The sequence below is a fragment of the Macaca fascicularis genome, chromosome 2, assembly GCF_037993035.2.
Source record: "Macaca fascicularis isolate 582-1 chromosome 2, T2T-MFA8v1.1".
In the NCBI taxonomy this organism is placed as follows: domain Eukaryota; kingdom Metazoa; phylum Chordata; class Mammalia; order Primates; family Cercopithecidae; genus Macaca; species Macaca fascicularis.
Window position 1 is genome coordinate 104702553 of NC_088376.1, and position 20651 is coordinate 104723203.

General features: G+C 38.9%; 1 protein-coding gene across 16 annotated transcripts in view; it reads right to left on the bottom strand.

Annotated features, from left to right (window-relative positions):
- ULK4 (unc-51 like kinase 4) overlaps nt 1-20651 on the bottom strand; it is a 701729-nt gene that overhangs the window by 609606 nt on the left and 71472 nt on the right. For all 16 annotated transcript variants that reach the window (XR_012431020.1, XM_074031785.1, XM_074031786.1 and 13 more), the window contains 4 exons: nt 19578-19638; nt 17973-18154; nt 16679-16725; nt 5343-5421 (listed from right to left, as the gene is read on the bottom strand). Coding sequence is in view for 15 of the 16 variants with exons in the window: in XM_074031785.1 (XP_073887886.1) it covers nt 5343-5421; nt 16679-16725; nt 17973-18154; nt 19578-19638 (369 nt within the window). In the remaining variant the exon portion in view is untranslated. The remainder of the gene's footprint in view (nt 1-5342; nt 5422-16678; nt 16726-17972; nt 18155-19577; nt 19639-20651) is intronic.

Here is a 20651-nt window from a genome sequence, read left to right on the forward strand (position 1 = left end):
ATGGTTCCACTTTTACTCTACCACCCTACTAATACTAGGCCTACTAACCAACATACTAACCTTATATCAATGGTGACGTGACATTGTACGAGAAAGCACATACCAAGGCCACCACACAACATCCGTCCAAAAAAGCCTTCGATACGGAATAACACTATTCATCATCTCAGAAGTATTCTTCTTTATCGGCTTTTTCTGAGCATTTTACCACTCAAGTCTCGCCCCAACACTCTGCTTGGGGGGTCATTGACCACCAACAGGCATTATCCCCTTAAACCCCCTAGAAGTACCCCTCCTAAATACCTCTGTACTACTCACGTCTGGGGTTACAATCACCTGAGCTCATCACAGCCTCATAAGCAGTAACCGAAAAAAAACAATCCAAGCTCTACTTATTACAATCCTACTAGGCACCTACTTCACCCTGCTACAAACCTCAGAGTACTTTGAAGCACCTTTTACTATCTCTGATGGTATTTACGGTTCAACATTTTTCGTTGCCACAGGCTTCCACGGACTTCACGTTATTATTGGGTCCACATTCCTTTTTATTTGCCTCATCCGCCAACTACTTTATCACTTCACATCGAACCATCATTTTGGCTTCAAAGAGAAATTACAAAATGACATGTATGAAACCACCAAGAAATCTGAACACTAACTGGGTATTAGATGATACTCAGAGACTACTGTTGAATGTATTGGGTGTGATAATGAAATCACGGTTATATATTTTTCTAATCCTTGTCTGCTAGAAAAATATATTTACTAGCAAAATGATACTATTTTATTTAAAATACTCCAGCAAGAAAGAGAGAGGGAGAGAAAAAGGGAAAGGGGGAATGAAAGCAGGAGACAAGATGAAACAAGATTAGTCAGTGTTGATTGCTGGAAGGGAATGATGCTACCTCATTATTCTATTCTCTCTACTTCTATATATGTTGAAATTTTCCATAATAAAAAAAAAATTTTTTTTTGAGACAGGGTCTTGCTCTGTTGCACAGGCTGGAGTGCAATAGCATAGTAGCCCAAGCCCACTGCAGCCTCAACCTCCCCGGGTCATGTCTCAGCCTCCTGAGTAGCTGGGATCACAGATGCGCACCACCACGCCAAACTGTTTCTATTTTTCCTAGAGACAGGGTCTCCTTATGTTGGCCAGGCTGGTCTGAAACTCCTAGGCTCAAGTTATCCTCCCATCTCAGCCTCCCAAAGTACGGGGATTACAGCCATGAGTCACCATGCCCAGCTGATAATAAAGAAATTTAATGAATGGGTTAACCTAAAATGTCTATTAACATTCCTTTTGACCAGGAGTGGTGGTTCACGCCTGTCATCCCAGCACTTTGGGAGGCTGAGGCGGGTGGATTATTTGAGATCAAGAGTTCGAGATCAGCCTGGCCAATGTGGTGAAACCCTGTCTCTACTAAAAATACAAAATAAATTAGCTGGGTGTGGTGGTGCATGCCTGTAATCCCAGCTACTCAGGAGGCTGAGGCAGGAGAATCGCTTGAACCTCAGTGACAGAGGTTACAGTGAGCCAAGATCGCGCCACTGAACTCCAGCCTGGGCGGCAGAGTAAGACTCGGTCACAAAAAAAATTCCTTTCAGCTCTAGAATTTGATGGGTCTACATTAAATTTCCTAAAATAGATCCACTGCATGCTTCAGACTAAATATGTTGGCTTAATATCAGAAATATTTTTTAAAATTATTACACATAGAAACCACAATGATTACAGAGTGGTAAATGTGTTATCTAGGAAAATAAGCTTCAGATGGTTATATTTTTCTGTGAAAAAGATACAAATGTCAATAAATGCTTCTAAATGCATAAAGGAGATCATGACTGTTATTTTCTGTAGCTGTTGATGAGAGAATAAGATGAAAGAGATTTAAATTATATTACAGGGATAGTAAAATAGATTTTTGCTCCATTTTCTCTGTCTCTTTGTAACAAATTATACCATCATACTCTTCTGACATTCTTTTAATCATTCATTAAACTCTTCAGCATTGACTGAGTGCCTAAAATACACATTACTTTGCTGGCTCGGCACGGTGGGGTACAAAGATGAGTAACAAAATGAGGTTCTATGCCTTTAAAATGCTTATATGGGCCAGGTGCAGTGGCTCACGCCTGTAATCCCAGCACTTTGGGAAGCCAAGGCAAGTGGATCACTTGAGGCCAGGAGTTCAAGACCAGCCTGGCCAATATGATGAAACCATGTTTCTACTAAAAATACAAAAATTAGAAGGAGTGTGGCGGCATGAACCTGCGGTCCCAGCTACTCGTGAGGCAGAGGCTGAGAATCCCTTGAACCCGGGAGGCAGAGGTTGCAGTGAGCCGAGATCATATCACTACACTACAGCCTGGGCAACAAAGCAAGACTCTGTCTCAAAAAATAAATAAATAAATAAAGTAAAAAATAAAATGCTAATAGGATCTACAACCACAATTTTTCTTGTTCACTAAGAGTAACCCTAATAGAGAACTCAGGATTCGTCTCACACTTGAAATTTTGTTACTGATTATTGAAAAATTATCTACAAGCACCCAATTGTGAGTTATACAGAAACCTGGTCTCAAGAGTTATGAACCAAAGGTTCACTCCACAGGGTTCCCAGATCCCCTAAAATCATGTGCTAAGTGTTGATGGTATTTTTCTGGAGAGACTATAATGGTTTTCATTTATCTTATTCATCTCAAATGGTAAAAAATCACCAGTGGAATGGAGCCACACATCCTGTAGCAGAAACTTAAAAAAAAAAACAAAAAAAAAAAAAAAAGAAAAAGATGAAACATGGTACCATGTACTCGCTCAGCTTCCACAGATCCTGCTTCTGGAAACTGAAATATAAATTCTTCAAACTTGCACAATTTTTTTCCTAGTGCTTGAATGACCTCTAGTGGCTACTTAAATTATCACAGCCAACTGCTCACAGCAGGAATTAGGTTCGTGGAACAGTGATTACAATTTTTGCCATTGAAAGTAATGAAATAACTAAAAAGTGTTGAGAAATAACAAAAATTAAGATGGCATCACAAAGGAGCACCTCGCTCAATTTCAAGTTATTATACAAGCTATTATCCAACCAAATGTAGTTCACAATACAGTATGTGTAATTCAAAACAGTTCACCAGATAGTTCAGTATATGCCATTTTTTTAATGAAATAAGTATGATTTTCCCTAAGTTCTTGCATTTCAAACTAATAAAGCATCAGCAAACACCCATGAAGAGAACAGTACTGGAATAAAAGATACAAGAACCTCGGGAGTTAACACCCACCCTTTCCTCTCAGTTGAGGCAGCACCAGGAATACAATGTCAACAAAGTACAACTGGAGTAGGAGAAATACTTTGAGAATAAAAACTGGCCAAAGAACTCAACCCTAGTGAGAACAGGTAACAAATATGGTTCAGGAACTGCTGGGCCAAACTCTCCAAGTGGGAGTGCAGCAGCAGCAACAGCAAGAATGAGGGCATCACATCACCCAGGGTGACCAGCAGGTCCCAGGTTACTTCACATGCCCTCTGCCCAGTCCCTTGAAAATTCCTGCAACAACAAAACACACCATCTTCCAGGCACTGCTACAGGGAGTTCCAAGAATACTGATAGAGTTTTATTCATTTATTTTGAAATATTTGTCAGTATCTATATATACACAAGGCACTGTCTAGGCACTGGGGTGGAGTGTTGAACAAGACAGTTCAAAATCCCTTTTCCAATGGAGCTTGTAGTCTAGTGTGGAAAGAGAAATAAATACATAAAATGCCAGGTGGTGATATATAGTGTGAAAAAGATAAAGTAATAAAGTAGAACAATGGGGTTTGGAAATCACAGGGTGGCCATACTATTCTTTTCTATAAGTTGGTCATCTCAATGCAGACTAGCTTTTCTTCAAGCACTCAATAGCCATAGTGGCTGGTGGCTACTACACTGGATAGTTCAACAAAACTGAAACTATCATCCATGACTTTTTAGTTCATAATCTTTATCCTCTTTCTTTATGAATCCTAAGAGAATTCATCCAATTGATCTTCAAATTCACTAACTCAGCTTCCTAAAGTATCCATCCTACTTATTACTGCAACTACTGAATAATTTAATTCAACAGTCATATTTTACATATTCAGAGGCTCTTTCTTCACAGCTCCTGAGAAACAAATGCCTGCTCTGATAATGCAGGGATATCCTCTAAAATGCTGGGACTTTGTCTTGGACTTTAAGTTCTCTCCCTTCTCCTACAGCTACTCCATCTCACTGGAGACCTTTTGCTCTGAGCCCTCAGAAGGAACTCCCATTTTTGAGATCCTAAGCCTTCTCATCTTCCTGGTGATACTGCCCTATATGCTCAATCTTTTAGATAAAAATCTACTCGTCACATCTCTGAGAACCAAGCTGGGTACCATTGGTAATTATATAGGTCACAATTCATTTATTTTAGTCCCCCCCGCCCCACCACAAAAAAAGGAAAAATTTAGACTTAGTAGCATTTTACTAGCAGCTCAGAGATCCAACAGTTTGCAGGAAATAGAGATGGAATTGCAAGCAAGGGAAATACAGTGAAATTAAATTAATCTCCACCCAGACACTATAAGGCCAGCTAGGAAACTATCCCAGCAATTGGCTACTGCAGTGAACGGCACAGAGAGGAAATTTTCCAGTTCTTCTTAAGGCTCCAAATACCAATTGGCTACTATAGTGGACAAGACAGAAATTTTTCCAATTCCTCTCAAAGCCCCAAATACCACACAACCCCAGCTTCAACTCTACAAAATCCCCTCTCCTTACCCCTTTACTTCCTTCAGGAGCTCTTGCTGTTGCCCCTAAAAGCCTTGGTTCTTTTCACCTACGCTGACTCTTGAGCCTCTTCCCAGATCAAGTGATAAAACTCCATTACCAATTAAGTGTAACATACATTAACAGAATAGGTAGAAAGTAATCTTTCATATGAGAACACTAAATTCAAGGTGAAAGGCCAGAAGAATTTGAATTTTGAATTGTAAGCTATGCTTTAACTAGGAAATACATTAGTCTATTAGACAGACTACAAGAAAACTAGCAATGAAAAAAGGCTTATTCAAAAACAAATGAAAGAATGATGAGCAGAGTTCACAAGCCTTGTTAACTCTGCTGTGCCATTTTAATGATGGACTACGTTGTAAATGTGCTGCTACGTTTAAGCCTAAACGTCTGTTGAGGTGACAGTTTTAGAACGATTGCCACAATCCCACAGAGAAAAGTCAAGTGAAGATCAGTGAAAGCTGCATGTTCTAAATTACAGAATCAAGAACAGTATTTCTTGTCATTCATCACATTTAAGTAATAAAAGACTTTACCTCAACAACAGGAGTATTTTCCTGGAGCTCAGTTGTGTGCGAAGCCAGTAAACCAATCACCCGAGCAACCTTGGCCCGTCTGTAAATGGAGAGAAAACAGGCTCTGAAGATTCGGGGACCAAGGAAACTAATCCCAGCTAGTTACATTATGCAATGATGAGCATTAGATATAAGACTATAAATTAAAAATTGAATGTGACAGGTCAGGCCCACACTCGTACATGTACACAGCCCAGAGAAACATATACATAGGGAGACACGAACTGTAATGTCCGCTGCAATACTGCAATAGTGACAAAATTTAAACAAGTTGTGGTTTAATAGCAAAAGGAAAATAAGATTTTTTAAAATCTTTAACCAGAAAAGAGCAAAACAGTAATTAATCCTTTTATTGCTGAGTACAGAGGCATTTGGCTAAAGGTCTCTTTTCTACTTGTTAGAAGATCAGTGAGTTTCTATGCAAGTAGTAAATAATATCTGAACAGTAACATATCTGTATGTATTCAGTGTAACAGAAATTTTTACAATCAAAAGTTTTTAAAAATTGTACTATTTGCATAAACACTAGTTTTAATGAGGTGTTCTTTTAGCATCCAGCAGAAAACTGAAGTTGATAAATTACTATTAATAAATCACATTCAGTGTGATTTGAAAAGACATTTCATGCAGAAAAATTAGTTTTGATTAGTTTTTTTCTAATTGAAACAAATAGTGAGTTGAAGAGAACTGCACTCTTATTTAGTGATGTCGGCATGTTGTCTGGGATAATCAGTATGTACCTTAGTCAGCTTTCATTTTTTACCACCTTAAAATAAACCTATGTGGTACCCATGGAGGAAAACAAATCAGACTCAGAAAAGTACTACAGGGAAAATGTCTGCATTATCACAACTCTAACATACAGAAATGATTCTTATAAATTTCAACACTTCTTAAATTGACCATTAAAATATCTTAACATATACAAATTAAAGAAGTCCTGGGCAATTGTAGAATTAGCATCCCACCTCTGAATAAAAAGATTATACTTTAAAAGTAGTCATTTTGAAAAATATCTGTAGGACAATTGGAAAAGCCCTCCTCCCACCTCAACCCCCTAAGGAGCTGGGACTGTAGGCGTGCACCACCACACCCAGCTAAATTTTTTTACTTTTTGTAGAGATGGGGTCTCGCTATGATGCCCAGGCTGGCCTTGAACTCCTGAAAAACAATCCTTCCATCTCAGCCTCCCAAAGTTCTGGGATTGCAGGCTTGAGCCACTGCATCTGTCTATCTCTTTTCAAAGACAAGCTCAAAATACTTATGAAACACTTAACCATTTTTGAATTTATAAAAGTAAATACTGGCGACCAGATTTATTTAACTAAAATAAAAATGTATCAACATGCCAATTATTTTCCCTAATATGACCAAAAACAATTCCTATTAGAACAAGAGAAAACACACTACCTAAAAATCCTATACTTTTAAAACAGAAACTTTAAATCGCTTATGAATAGTCACTTTTTACCAAAATCCTAAATACAAGTATCACATACCCTATATACAACACCCTCACAATACAGGTTCCTTCTCAAAATTCAGGTTTTCTCAGGTCACCACTCCAGGTGCCCCCAGTGACTTGACACTGTACCTCAGAACCAACCCATCTCCATGACAGCATCTAAGGCAGCACTGTCTAACAAACCTTCGTGCCCTGACAGAAGTGTCCCACATCTGCACTGCTCCATACAGTATCCACTAGACATATGACTATCAAGCACATAAAATACGACACATGCAAGTAAGGAACAAAACATTTAATTTTTTTTTTTTTTGGAGACAGGTTCTCACCCTGTCACCCAAGCTAGAGTGCAATGGCACAACCTCCGCTCACTGCAATGCCTCCCAGGCTCAAGCAATCCTCCCAACTCAGCCTCCCAAGTAGCAGGGACTATAGGTGTGCGACGTCACCCCTGCTAATTTTTGTATTTTTAGTAGAAACAGGGTTTCGCCATGTTGTCCAGGATGGTCTTGAACTCCTGAGCTCAAGTGATCTGCCCACCTCAGCCTCCCAAAGTGCTGGGATTACAGGCGTAAGCTATGGAATCTCGCCTTAATTTTTAATGTAAAAATTACCCCCACAGTTGAGGGTGAGGGAGACAGTATCCTGGGGTCATTACTCATCTTTCACGTGCCTGGTCCTGGTTACCTCATACGCAGGACCAATAACAATATGTACCTCATGTTGTTCTAAGAATCAAAGGAGATAATCCATGTGCAGAAAGTACCACTGTATCTGACAATATGTGCTGAATGAGTAAGCTACTATCCATTTTTAATTTAAATAACCCGTATGAAGTTAATGGCTACCACATTAGAGCAAAACTAAACTTCTGTAGTTACTTATTCATTCATTTACTTGTTTATTATCTGTCTCCCCAATCAGCCCAGGAGATCCATGAAGGCAGGGTTGTATCCCCATCGCCACTGTAACACCGAGACAGTCTGTTGAATAAATATATCAACACGAAAAGCAAAATAACTAAACACATTAGTAGGAAAAAAGTGCATAAAAGTATGGCTGTACAAGGCAAACAAAAGGCAAAGAGGATTTCCAATGTAAATCTCAGTAGAATTCAAGGCTAAACTCATGAGAAAAAGATTCCCTTTAAACTAAAAACCATCGCCAGGCACGGTGGCTCAGGCCTGTAATCCCAGCACTTTGGGAGGCTGAGGGGGGCAGATCACTTGAGTTCAGTAGTTTGAGACCAGTCTGACCAACATGGAGAAACCCCGTCTCTACTAAAAATACAAAATTAGCCAGGCGTGGTGATATGTGCCTATAATCCCAGCTACTCGGGAGGCTGAGGCAGGAGAATTGCTTGAACCTGGGAGGCAAAGGTTGCGGTGAGCCAAGATCGCGTCATTGCACACCAGCCTGGGCTACAATAGCAATCTGTCTCAAAATAAAAATAAAAATAAAAATAAAAATAAAAATAAAATAAAATAAAGAACTAAAAAGCGTATGACCTACAGAAGAAATAAAATGTGATTTTTTTTTTTTTGAGAGAGAGCCTTGCTCTGTTACCCAGGCTGGAGTGTACTGAGTAGCACGATCTCGGCTCACTGCACCCTCTGCTTCCTGGGTTCAAGTCATTCTCCTGCCTCAGCCTCCCCAGTAGCTGGGATTACAGGTGCGCACCACCATGCCCAGCTAATTTTCGTATTTTTAGTAGAGACAGGGTTTCACCATGTTGGCCAGGCTGGTCTTGAACTCCTGACCTCGTGATCCACCCGCCTCAGCCTCCCAAAATGCTGAGATATAGGCATGAGCCACGGCGCCCAGCCTGGTGTGAATCTTTATACACCAAATAACAAAGCATGAAAAGTAAACCCATAGTAGTGGTATACTTCAATTTTTTTCTCTTCCAAGCAGAGAGAGAAGGCAACAATGAATACATTCATCAATACATTCACACATTCGAGCATCCTAAATAAAACTACAAAGTCAAACTAACAGATGTATCTATCAAAGTCTACACCCTACAGAGACTACTCTTACTCAGTGGGAGGCTGTATAGGATGTTGTCTAAGACTCTGGAATTCAAAGTCTTGGACCTGGTCCTGACCCCACCATTGGGGGCAAGGCAGACAGCACCCTGGGATAATTACTCATCTTTCATGTGCCTGGTAGGCACAACAAGCAGGAAATAATATGTACCTCATGCTGTTCTAAGAATCAGGAGATAATCCACATGTCATGACACAGAAATTACCATTGTGTCATGACAATTTGTGCTGAATGAGCAAGTCACTATTACTACATTATTCTTAATAGTTGACTACATTCATGGCATACATTAAAAATGATTTTATATTAGACCACAAAGATAAATTATTAGAATTCCCTAAAGCAGAAATTATAAAGGACTCATTTTGATGTAGTAAAAGGAGAAAAGTAAAAATAACAAATATAAAACAAAAAGCCTAAACACTTGGGAAGTTAGAAGCACTTCTGCTGGGCACGGTGGCTCACGCCTGTAATCCCAGCACTTTGGGAGGCCGAGGTGGGCAGATCACTTGAGGTCAGAAGTTCGAGGCCAGCCTAGCCAACATGGTGAAACCCCATCTCTCCTAAAAAATACAAAAATTAGCTGGGCGTGGTGGTGGGTGCCTGCAATCCCAGCTACTCGGGAGGCTGAGGCAGGAGAATCGCTTGAACCCGGGAGGTGGAGGTTGCAGTGAGCCGAGATCGTGCCACTGCACTCCAGCCTGGGTGACGGAGTGAGACTCTGTCTCAAAAGAAAAAAAAGCACTTCTATATACCTTATACATCATATTAAAAAATGAAAACTTTGGCCGGGTAAAGTGGCTCACATCTGTAATCTCCAGCACTTTAGGAGGATGAGATGGAAGGATCACTAAGGCCAAGAGTTCAAGACCAGCCTGGCCAACAAAGTGAGACCCTGTCTCTACCAAAAAAAAAAAAAAAAGTTTTTAATTTAGCCAGGCATGGTGACATGCACCAGTAGTTCCATTCCAGCCTCAGGGACACAGTGAGATCCTATTTTTTTAGAGTGAGTCTCTGAAAATAATAATAAAATAACTAAATAAGGAAAAGAACAAATAAAAGGGAAAGGGAAAGAAAGTGTCCATAAATCATAATCAGGTAAGTAACACAGATCTAAACTTATGAGATATTCTCTGTCTTTAATGATTGCAGACTAAACACTTGACACTCACTTTTCTGATCCCTCTACAGTCTCTAAAATACAAGTTCTTTTTATTAAATGATAACTGGAAACAAAAAGGAGGGCTAAAATTGAACTAGAAAGTTTGAGAAAATCTCAGATGACATGCATAGATAGAATTAAGACTGACAGAGAACCAACAAAGGAATCCCCTGTCTAAGAACTACAGGTAGACAGATGTTCCCAAGGAAGCCTCAGGGACTTGGAACAAACTAAGACAGAAAGCAAGAATCAGCCACAGGACAATCATCAGATTATAACTGCACAAGGAACAATTGTGTCCTTGTACAAGAAACAGATGAGTCAATCAGGTCCTGCCTCTTTTCCATCACCCTTCCCTGGTACACAGAATAAACCCTGCAGACCTGGCCTCCTGGGTAAATGTGGAAATTGTTCCTACAGTGAGCAATCCACCTTGGGGTGGGACATAGGTATGGAAGTGGGAAGCAGAGACAGTGGTCTTTGAGATACTGAAACAGGGAAGGGGTTAAGTGAGGAAAGCCAACTCCACTCCAAATAAAAACCTACCCTGGCAATTGCAGAGGCCTCCAGCCTGCCTACCTGATCTTCGGTCAGCTAGAATTCCAAATTAAAGCCAACCAGTCAATAGGCCTCACCTACCCACATACCAACCCTTTATTTAAAGGAGAGGCTATTGGAGAAAGAGACTTAGGCAAGCATAAAGGAAACTCATATTGCCAACTTCTATACCAATCAATTTAATCATTTATTCATAATATAAACTAAGAACCAGAGATCACCAGGCATTTGAGAAATAAACAGCATTAAAAAGCAGGACCAAGGGCACGCCCAAGATGGCCGAATAGGAACAGCTCCAGCCTCCAGCTCCCAGTGTGAGTGACACAGAAGACGGGTGATTTCTGCATTTTCAACTGAGGTACCAGGTTCATCTCACTGGGGAGTGCCGGACAATCAGTGCTGGTCAGCTGCTGCAGCCCGACCAGCGAGAGCTGAAGCAGGGTGAGGCATTGCCTCACCTGGGAAGTGCAAGGGGGAAAGCAATCCCTTTTCCTAGCCAAGGGAAACTGAGACCCACAACACCTGGAAAATTGGGTAACTCCCACCCTAATACTGCACTTTACCAAGGGTCTTAGCAAACGGCACACTAGGAGATTATATTCCATACGCAGCCCTGAGGGTCCCACGCCCACGGAGCCTCCCTCATTGCTAGCACAGCAGTCTGCGATCTAAGTGCAAGGCAGCAGCGAAGCCGGGGGAGGGACACCCGCCATTGCTGAGGCTTAAGTAGGTAAACAAAGCCACCTGGAAGCTCGAATTGGGTGGAGCCCACTGCAGCTCATGGAGGCCAGCCTACCTCTGTAGGCTCCTCCTCTGGGGACAGGGCATAGCTAAACAAAAAGCAGCAGAAACCTCGGCAGAGGTAAATGCCCCTGTCTGATAGCTTTGAAGACAGCAGTGGATCTCCCAGCATGGAGGTTGAGATCTAAGAACGGACAGACTGCCTGCTCAAGTGGGTCCCTGACCCCTGAGTAGCCTAACTGGGAGACATCCTCCACTAGGTACAGACGGACACCTCACACCTCACACGGTGGGGTACACCCCTGAGACAAAGCTTCCAGAGCAAGAATTAGACAGCAACACTCGCTGTTCAGCAATATTCTATCTTCTGCAGCCTCTGCTGCTGATACCCAGGCAAGCAGGGTCTGGAGTGGACCTCAAGCAAACTCCAACAGACCTACAGCTGAGGGTCCTGACTGTTAGAAGGAAAACTAACAAACAGAAAGGACACCCACACCAAAACCCCATCAGTACGTCACCATCATCAAAGACCAAAGGCAGATAAAACCACAAAGATGGGGAGAAAGCAGGGCAGAAAAGCTGGAAATTCAAAAAATAAGAGCGCATCTCCCCCTCCAAAGGAACGCAGCTCATCGCCAGCAGCGGAACAAAGCTGGATGGAGAATGACTTTGACGAGTTGAGACAAGAAGGCTTCAGTCGGTCAAACTTCTCAGAGTTAAAAGAGGAGCTACGTAACCAGTGCAAAGAAACTAAAAACCTTGAAAAAAGAACGGATGAATGGATAACTAGAATAATCAATGCAGAAAAGACCTTAAAAGAACTGATAAGAGATGAAAACCATCACATGAGAAATACGTGACAAGTGCACAAGCTTCAGTAACTGACTCAATCAACTGGAAGAAAGAGTATCAGCGATTGAAGATCATATGAATGAAATGAAGCAAGAAGAGAAGTATGGAGAAAAAAGAGTAAAAAGAAATGAACAAAGCCTCCAAGAAGTATGGGATTACGTGAAAAGACCAAATCTACGTCTGAGTGGTGTACCTGAAAGTGAGGGGGAAAAAGGAACCAAGTTGGAAAACACTCTGCAGGATATCATCCAGGAGAACTTCCCCGACCTAGTAAGGCAGGCCAACATTCAAATTCAGGAAATACAGAGAACGCCACAAAGATACTCCTCGAGAAGAGCAACTCCAAGATACATAATTGTCAGATTCACCAAAGTTGAAATGAAGGAAAAAATGTTAAGGGCAGCCAGAGAGAAAGGTCAGGTTACACACAAAGGGAAGCCCATCAGACTAACAGCAGATCTCTCGGCAGAAACTTTCCAAGCCAGAAGAGAGTGGGAGCCAATATTCAACATTCTTAAAGAAAAGAATTTTCAACCAAGAATTTCATAGTCAGCCAAATTAAGTTTCATAAGTGAAGGAGAAATAAAATCCTTGACAGACAAGCAAATGCTTAGAGATTTTGTCACCACCAGGCCTGCCCTACAAGAGATCCTGAAGGAAGCACTAAACATGGAAAGCAACAACAGGTACTAGCCATTGCAAAAACATGTCAAAATGTAAAGTTCATCGATGCTAGGAAGAAACTGCATCAACTAGCGAGCAAAATAACCAGCTAATATCATAATGACAGGATCAAGTTCACATATAACAATATTAACCTTAAATGTAAATGGACTAAATGGTCTAATTAAAAGACACAGACTGGCAAATTGGATAGAGTCAAGACTCATCAGTTTGCTGTATTCAGGAGACCCATCTCACATGCAGAGACACACATAGGCTCAAAATAAAGGGATGGAGGAAGATCTACCAAGCAAATGGAAAACAAAAAAAAGCAGGGGTTGCAATCCTAGTCTCTGATAAAACAGACTTTAAACCATCAAAGATCAAAAGAGACATAGAAGGCCATTACATAATGGTAAAGGGATCAATTCATCAGGAAGAGCTACCTTTCCTACATATATATGCACCCAATACAGGAGCACCCAGATTGACAAAGCAAGTCCTTAGAGACTTACAAAGAGACTTAGACTCCCATACAATAATAATGGGAGACTTTAACAGCCCACTGTCAACATTAGACAGATCAACGAGACAGAAAATCAACAAGGATATCCAGGAATTAAACTCAACTCTGCACCAAGTGGACCTAATAGACATCTACAGAACTCTCCACCCCAAATCAACAGAATATACATTCTTCTCAGCACCACATCGCACTTATTCCAAAACTGACCACATAGTTGGAAGTAAAGCACTCCTCAGCAAATGTAAAAGAACAGAAATTATAACAAACTGTCTCTCAGACCACAGTGCACTCAAACTAGAACTCAGGACTAAGAAAATCAAAACCACTCAACTACATGGAAACTGAATCAGACCAATTGTCCTATAGAACTGATGTTTACGGTCTGTTAAAATAAACATAGAAATTGACCCTCCTAGTCTTAAACCTCGAGAAAGTTACATTTGTCTTATCTGAGTTCCTTTCTTGGGAAACCAACCATCAGGCCTCCCAGATAGTTATCAAGGAACTGAAACTTAACAGATCACCACATCTGGACCATAAGATACCAGACCCCCTCACTCATCACAATTGCCCAATCAACTACCTGCTTCCTGTCAACCAACTCCTCTTCCTCACCCTTCCTAATTCCTGTTTTCCCATACATGGTTACATTCCTTCCCTGCTAAATAAACCCCTGGTTTTAGTCAGTTGAGGAGACAAATTTGAGACTGATCTCCCATCTCCTTAGCTGCAGCACCCAATTGAAGCCTTCTTCCCTAGCAATACTCATTGTCTCCGTGATTGGCTTTCTGTGCTGTAAGCAACAGGACCTAGACCAAACCCCTTGATGTTTCAGTAGCAATATGAGGCACTCACTACAAGCAAATTCACAAAGACAGAATAAGTAGAGTATAGGTTACCAGGACTGGGGAAGGGAAAAGGGAAGTTACTGTTTAATGGGTAAGGAGCTTCTGTTTAAGATGATAAAAAAGTTCTGGAAATGAATAGTGGTGAGGGTTATACAAAAATGAGAATGAACTAAATGCCACTGTACACATAAAAATGGCTAAAATGGTATGTTTTAAATTATGCATAATTTACAATTAACAAATTTTTTTAATTATAGTATTACTGTATGTGAATTATACCTCAAAGTTGACTGGCAAGGATAAAAGGATATACAATTTGATAAATACTCAATGTTGGAAGTTCTAACAAAAGGTATTTTAAACACACCGACTGGGATTATGTATTGATACAATTTTAATTTTTAAGAGTATTTCAGCAATTTTTCAGAAGTCACAAAAATATTTACTGCCTTCTATCGATTTGTTCTAATTCTATGAATCTTCCCTAAAGAGAAAAAGAAAAAGCAGACACAAAGATTTAATCTCAAAAATGTTCATCAAAATGTTGTTTACAACATTATAATACTATCCAAAAATAGTAAACCAAATGATCAGATATTCACAACATATAAAAAGTTTATCTTAAGTATTATGTATTTTATTTTTAAATGTTAATAACATTTAAAATACATAATACATATGTTACAGGGAAAACAAACATAAAATTATATCATGTGATTCTAATTTTTTACATGCAAAACAAAACTAAGGAATAAATATATCTACTTCAATAATAATTATCTCCCAGACTAAGTTAAGGACCCTTTACCATATGCTGTCAAGGTAATATAACCTGAGGTCAGAGAAAACCTCGCTGGAAGTGGCTTTGAATGGAGAAAGAGAATAAAAGAGGATTCCTACCAGACAACTTGTCTACCTCAGTATCATTTTATTCAAATTAAAACTGTTTTACAATCAAACTTTAATTTTTAAAAGTGGGGGAAAAAAACAGTACGTGTGAATTTTGGTATCCAAGCAGATACTAAAACCAATCTCTGGGCTGATACAGAGGGATGACTTACTTGGAAATGATCTGGAATGTCTGTTTTAAAATGTCAGCAGGGGGCACCCCGTTCAAGGATATAACATGTTTTAAATAAAAGTGCTTAAATAAATATCTCAGTGATTCATTTTTAATGAGCATACCATTAGCCTTCTCTAAGTATTAAATACTCAGCCATTACCTAAAAATCCTAGTTTCTATTACCAGATTTTACTTTGGGAGAGTAACATCAGAAGATGTATAGTAAGAATTACCCTTATTATTAAGCATTTTTTAAACTCCTATTGGTTCACCCATATTTCACCAGTATAGAAGAATAATTATTATCATACCACTGCCACAATTCACAAAATTCTTTCACCTCCATTTTTTCATGTGCCTGTCCTAACAATCATGAGATAAGCAAGCTTGATGATAATAACTACAACTTCTACAGCCCCAACCCCATTATAAATGAAATACCCACTAAGAATCAGGCACTGCACAAGGTATCTCATATATTTACCTCATTCAAAGTTGAACAATTACCAAAAATCTATGAAGTAGTTATCCCATCCCAATTTTACAGATGAGGAAACTGAGGCTCAGCAATTAAAAGTACTTGGTCCAGAAAGCAGATCTTTGATCCACACCCAGGTCTGTCTGAATCCTAAACCTATGCCATTTCCTTGTCCCAGCCACACTCCCCAGGAAGCAGAGATAGAGAAAAAGATAATCATTTGGCCAAGTCTTATTGGCAACCAGAACCGAGGGCCTTCTAACACTTGATTTACTATGCTTTTCACCTGGTATGTTGCTTCTATAAAAAGCAAGGACACTTCCTTCCATCAGGAGTTTATAAATCATAATCCCATTAGATTGTAAATAACATCTAGGGAAGCTATGTGCTACAAGAGGGAAAGATAAGGGTGGCCAAGGGAAACTTCGAGAAAGTATAACTAAATTAATACACAGGGATCAGGGTTTAAGTATTTTATAACCAATACTCGAAACAGTAACAGTGAGCCAGGCACAGTGGCTCACATCTGTAATCCTAACACTTTGGGAGTCAGAGATGGGAGAATCACTTGAGTCCAGGAGTTCAAAACCAGCCTGGGCAACATAGTGAGAGACCTTGTTTCTACGAAAATAAAAAAACAATAACAGTTAATAAAGTTTCCAGGAGTACCTGAGATAATCCCAGAATTGTATTTATAATATTAGGAGAAGGGCCATTTTTATTATTCTAAAATTTATAATTGGAATGCCCATAAAAATTGCCTATGAGTAGAGTCATCATTACATCAGAACAATTTAATAATTACTTAGGACTCTGTTTTTGATAAATATGTACACTGTAACTACTTAATAAAGTCATGAAAAATAATTTTTAAAATATAAATGTTACTTACATATCCCAGTTTGGAGCTATCCGCAAATGCTGGATTAGCAATTGGAACTAGAATAAAAAATTTAAATGTAAAAAAAAGAAAAAATTAAAATGTAAAGTCACAAAACACAGAAAATGACAGCAAAGTTAACAGCCCAGGACTTTATAAAAAGGAAGTTTACATTGTACACCAAAAATGATATTTACTAAATTACAAAGGCACTAGTATATAAGATTAAAATAAAAACTAAGAACAGTACTTTTAGTTTCTCCTACCACTTTATATTCGCTAAATTACTGCCCTTACCTGACAGACACACACCAGCTATCAAAAAGAGTAACCTTAATACTATCCTGGAAACAAATGAACTTAAATTTTTTCAAGCCAATTCCCAAATGAGGGACCACTATGGAAAACATCTCCGAACCACTGTAATTCCTTTCTGAGGATGACTTCAAAAACTCTGCCAATCGATGCTCAAACATGAGCCAAAAGAAACAAAAACCAAAAAAACTCTGACAAATTCCCTTGAGCTTACCAATAGACCAAGATAGTCCAAAAAGTAATATTCCCAGGGGAAGAGGAAAAAAAATGTCTTAGAGGATTGATGTCTTCCTTCAATGTTACATCAGAAACCTTGCAGTTTACCAGAGGACCCAGTAAAGGAACCAACACCCCCAACCCATTCCACGTGGGGAGTTCATTCCAGTCACTAATGAGAAGGTAAAAGGTCTTATGACATCACTTTTTTTTTTTTTTTTTTTTTTTTTTTGAGATGGAGTTTCACTCTTTTTGCCCAGGCTGGAGTTCAGTGGTGCGATCTCAGCTCACTGCAACCTCTGCCTCCCAGGTTCAAGTGATTCTCCTGCCTCAGCCTCCCAAGTAGCTGGGATTACAGGGGTGCACCACCACACCCAGCTAATTTTGTACTTTTAGTAGAGACAGGGTTTTGCCAGGTTGACCAGGCTGGTTTCAAACTCCTGACCTCAGGTGATACACCCACCTTGGCCTCCCAAAGTGCTGGAATTACAGGTATGAGCCACCACGCCCAGCCTGATTTCAGGTATTTTTTTAAAATCTTACAAGTTAACATAAAATGGAAACCTGAGTATTACAAACAAACACAGTTCAAAATCACCATCTACTCTCATCTACTTTAGGATCTAAGGATTAAACAGAGGATAATTTTCATAAACCTAAAATCGTGATAAATCAGTTTTTTCATGGTAGTTAAATCAAACTGATATTTCAGCACTTGTTTGAGTCTCTATAGAAACACAAATTAAAACGCATAAGGCATGTCACAAAGGCCTACCAGGGGGGAATGGAGGAGCCTGGTGGCCACCTCCTGCTGACCAGCCACCACGCACAAATAGCAAAGGAGATTCAGTTTGGCTCGGGAGGCCCCCATGCTCTTCTCAGTGGAGTCAATCTGCGAGCACACTTGTTGTAAAAAGTCATTCCAATCTTGGTCTTTCAGAAATAATAACTTATCCACTGCCATGGAAAGAAAATAATAAAAGTATGTATGATGAGAAAAAGAACTGCTGGAAACATTACATGAGAAATAAACACAGAATTACGACAGCTAAGATGAGGACAAACATTACACTGTCAAAACCAAAAATACTCCAAAGATGACACTACTTTTATTTGTCCTTCCATATTCCTAATCTCTGTATCTATCCATGGAAACTTTTTAACCACTTCAATGGAAAGCTATACTTTCAAAAAAAGCAGATGTCCTAAGCAGAACTGTCCCACAACCTACACCACAACAAAATGCAAACTTCAACACAACTGGAGTAAAAGACAAAAGAGCCTTGGTATAAATAAATCAACTCTCAAATATTGAGAAAAGCACAAATCCTACGGTTCTTAAAAAGTTCCAATAAAATTATTGTAAAAAAATAATGAGAATAACATGATAGCTAAAAATCACCTGAAATCCCTACCTCCAAATCCCTATACAAAAAAATGGCAAAATCTAGGAAATGTGATACCCCCTAAAATTAACATATTTTTGGCTGATCTCTATCTTTAGACAAAATAAATTATAAATATAATTTCCTAAATAACTCAAAGAAGAAAAGGGAAATAGTATTTCCATGTAATAATTCTCTAGGTTTGTGTAAATAGTCCTACTTGGCTCTGAAAGCACTATTAATAATACTTAGCTTCAAAAACATCCTTCTGCACAGTTTCTTTTTTGTTTTTATCAGTAATTAAGTTGATCGATATAAACCCTTAGCTGGTTTATTTAAACCTAAATATATTTTAAATTTACTTCAAATCATAGATTCTACTCTAGCCACAATGAATAATTTTCCCAAAATCAAGTTTAACAGCTTAAAATATAATTTGTTAAACAAAAAAAACCAGTTTAAAGTATGTAAAAATTTCTGATGGTCACCCTAAGTAAGACTTTCGTTAGCTCAACAGAAATGTGATAATTATCCCTTAAGTATCTCCACTCCCATACCACCTCCACAGTCATGAACCACCTAGTCCCATTCTCAAATGTCCTGGTCCCTCCAATAGAATCCCAATCCTTCATTGTTGTCCCCAAACCTGTACACCTACACCAGCCATAAATGGTGGAAATTCAACCAGCTCTAAGAAGTAAAGGGAAGAGAAGACCTCCTACCCACTCTACAGGAAAACCAGTCCAGATCTACAGGAACCTCCCTACCCAGAAGAGAACAGGGCAGCCCAGACTCAGCTAAGAAATGTCAACAGATGGCACAAATGAATTAAAGATTGTTTACAATTCGTATAACACTGCCCCAAGAATATAGGCAATTGTCAAGACAAAATAAATTTAGTTATTCACATACAAATATTCTATTTGCAAATAAATTTCATATTTGTATCTGTATACAAATAGTGTACATGTTTGATAAGTCCTTTATGATCCTACCTGAATATGCTGGTAGATGCAATATTTTTGTATCAAATTTAACTGGTGGCTGTTTCATTATCTGTGGTTAAAAAAAAAAAAAAAAAAGCTTTTGAGACAATTTTTAAGATGGATATCTATCTCCTTATATGTCCCTTGTGTCAGATAATAAATCAATGAGGACAAAAAAGAATGTGTAAAATTTGTTACCAAAAAGAATAAAAACAATGACTTTTCAGATTAAAAACATACAAATAGAGATAATAAGTTATTTTTTTTAAATCATTTCAATTGATATCTGTAATAAAAAAAAGCTTCACAGAAAACATTCACCCCATCTTGGCTTACTTTTTAGCTAACTTACCTCTAATTAGAAATTCAGTCATTCAACAAATATCTATTGGGTTCCTGCCAAGGTAAGGCTCTATGCCAAGTGCTAATGGGGATACAAAGATATAAAAGACACAATCCTATTTTCAGAGAGCTGACATCCTAGTTGGGAAGATGAGACAAACACTTGATAAACAACGAAATATTTCACAATTCAAAACATGCAGGACATAACTACAGACAAAACACTGGTCAGAAAGAATTTTTTTGTAAACAGCAGTTTAGAGAATACAGCAAGCACTTTAGTTGATATAGTTAGGACCAGGTTTACAGAAGAGGTAGAAGGTGAGTTGAGGTCTTGAAGGATGGTTAGAACTTTATGGTTATATCAGAGAAGACAGCATTCCAGGAAGCCATAATAGCATGAATTGGAAAGTGTACAACTTATTTGAGAAATGGGAAGAAATCATGTAGTTGGATCCATGAGTTTAGGACAGCCAGATACTTCATCTTGAGAATTTTAATCAAAAATTCAACCATCATTTCCGTACCTAACTTCTGCAACACTTCTATCTGCAATATTTTTAGACCCTTTACTAATTAAGTAATCAGCATTACTGTATTTACTGTAGTAATCTTACTAAAATGCATATTCTCATTCTAATCTCATAATCCAATTTCATAATCTCGTTCTAATCATGAGAAACCCTCAGACAAACCTAAATTAAGGGACATTCTACAAAACACCCAACCAGTTACTCTTCA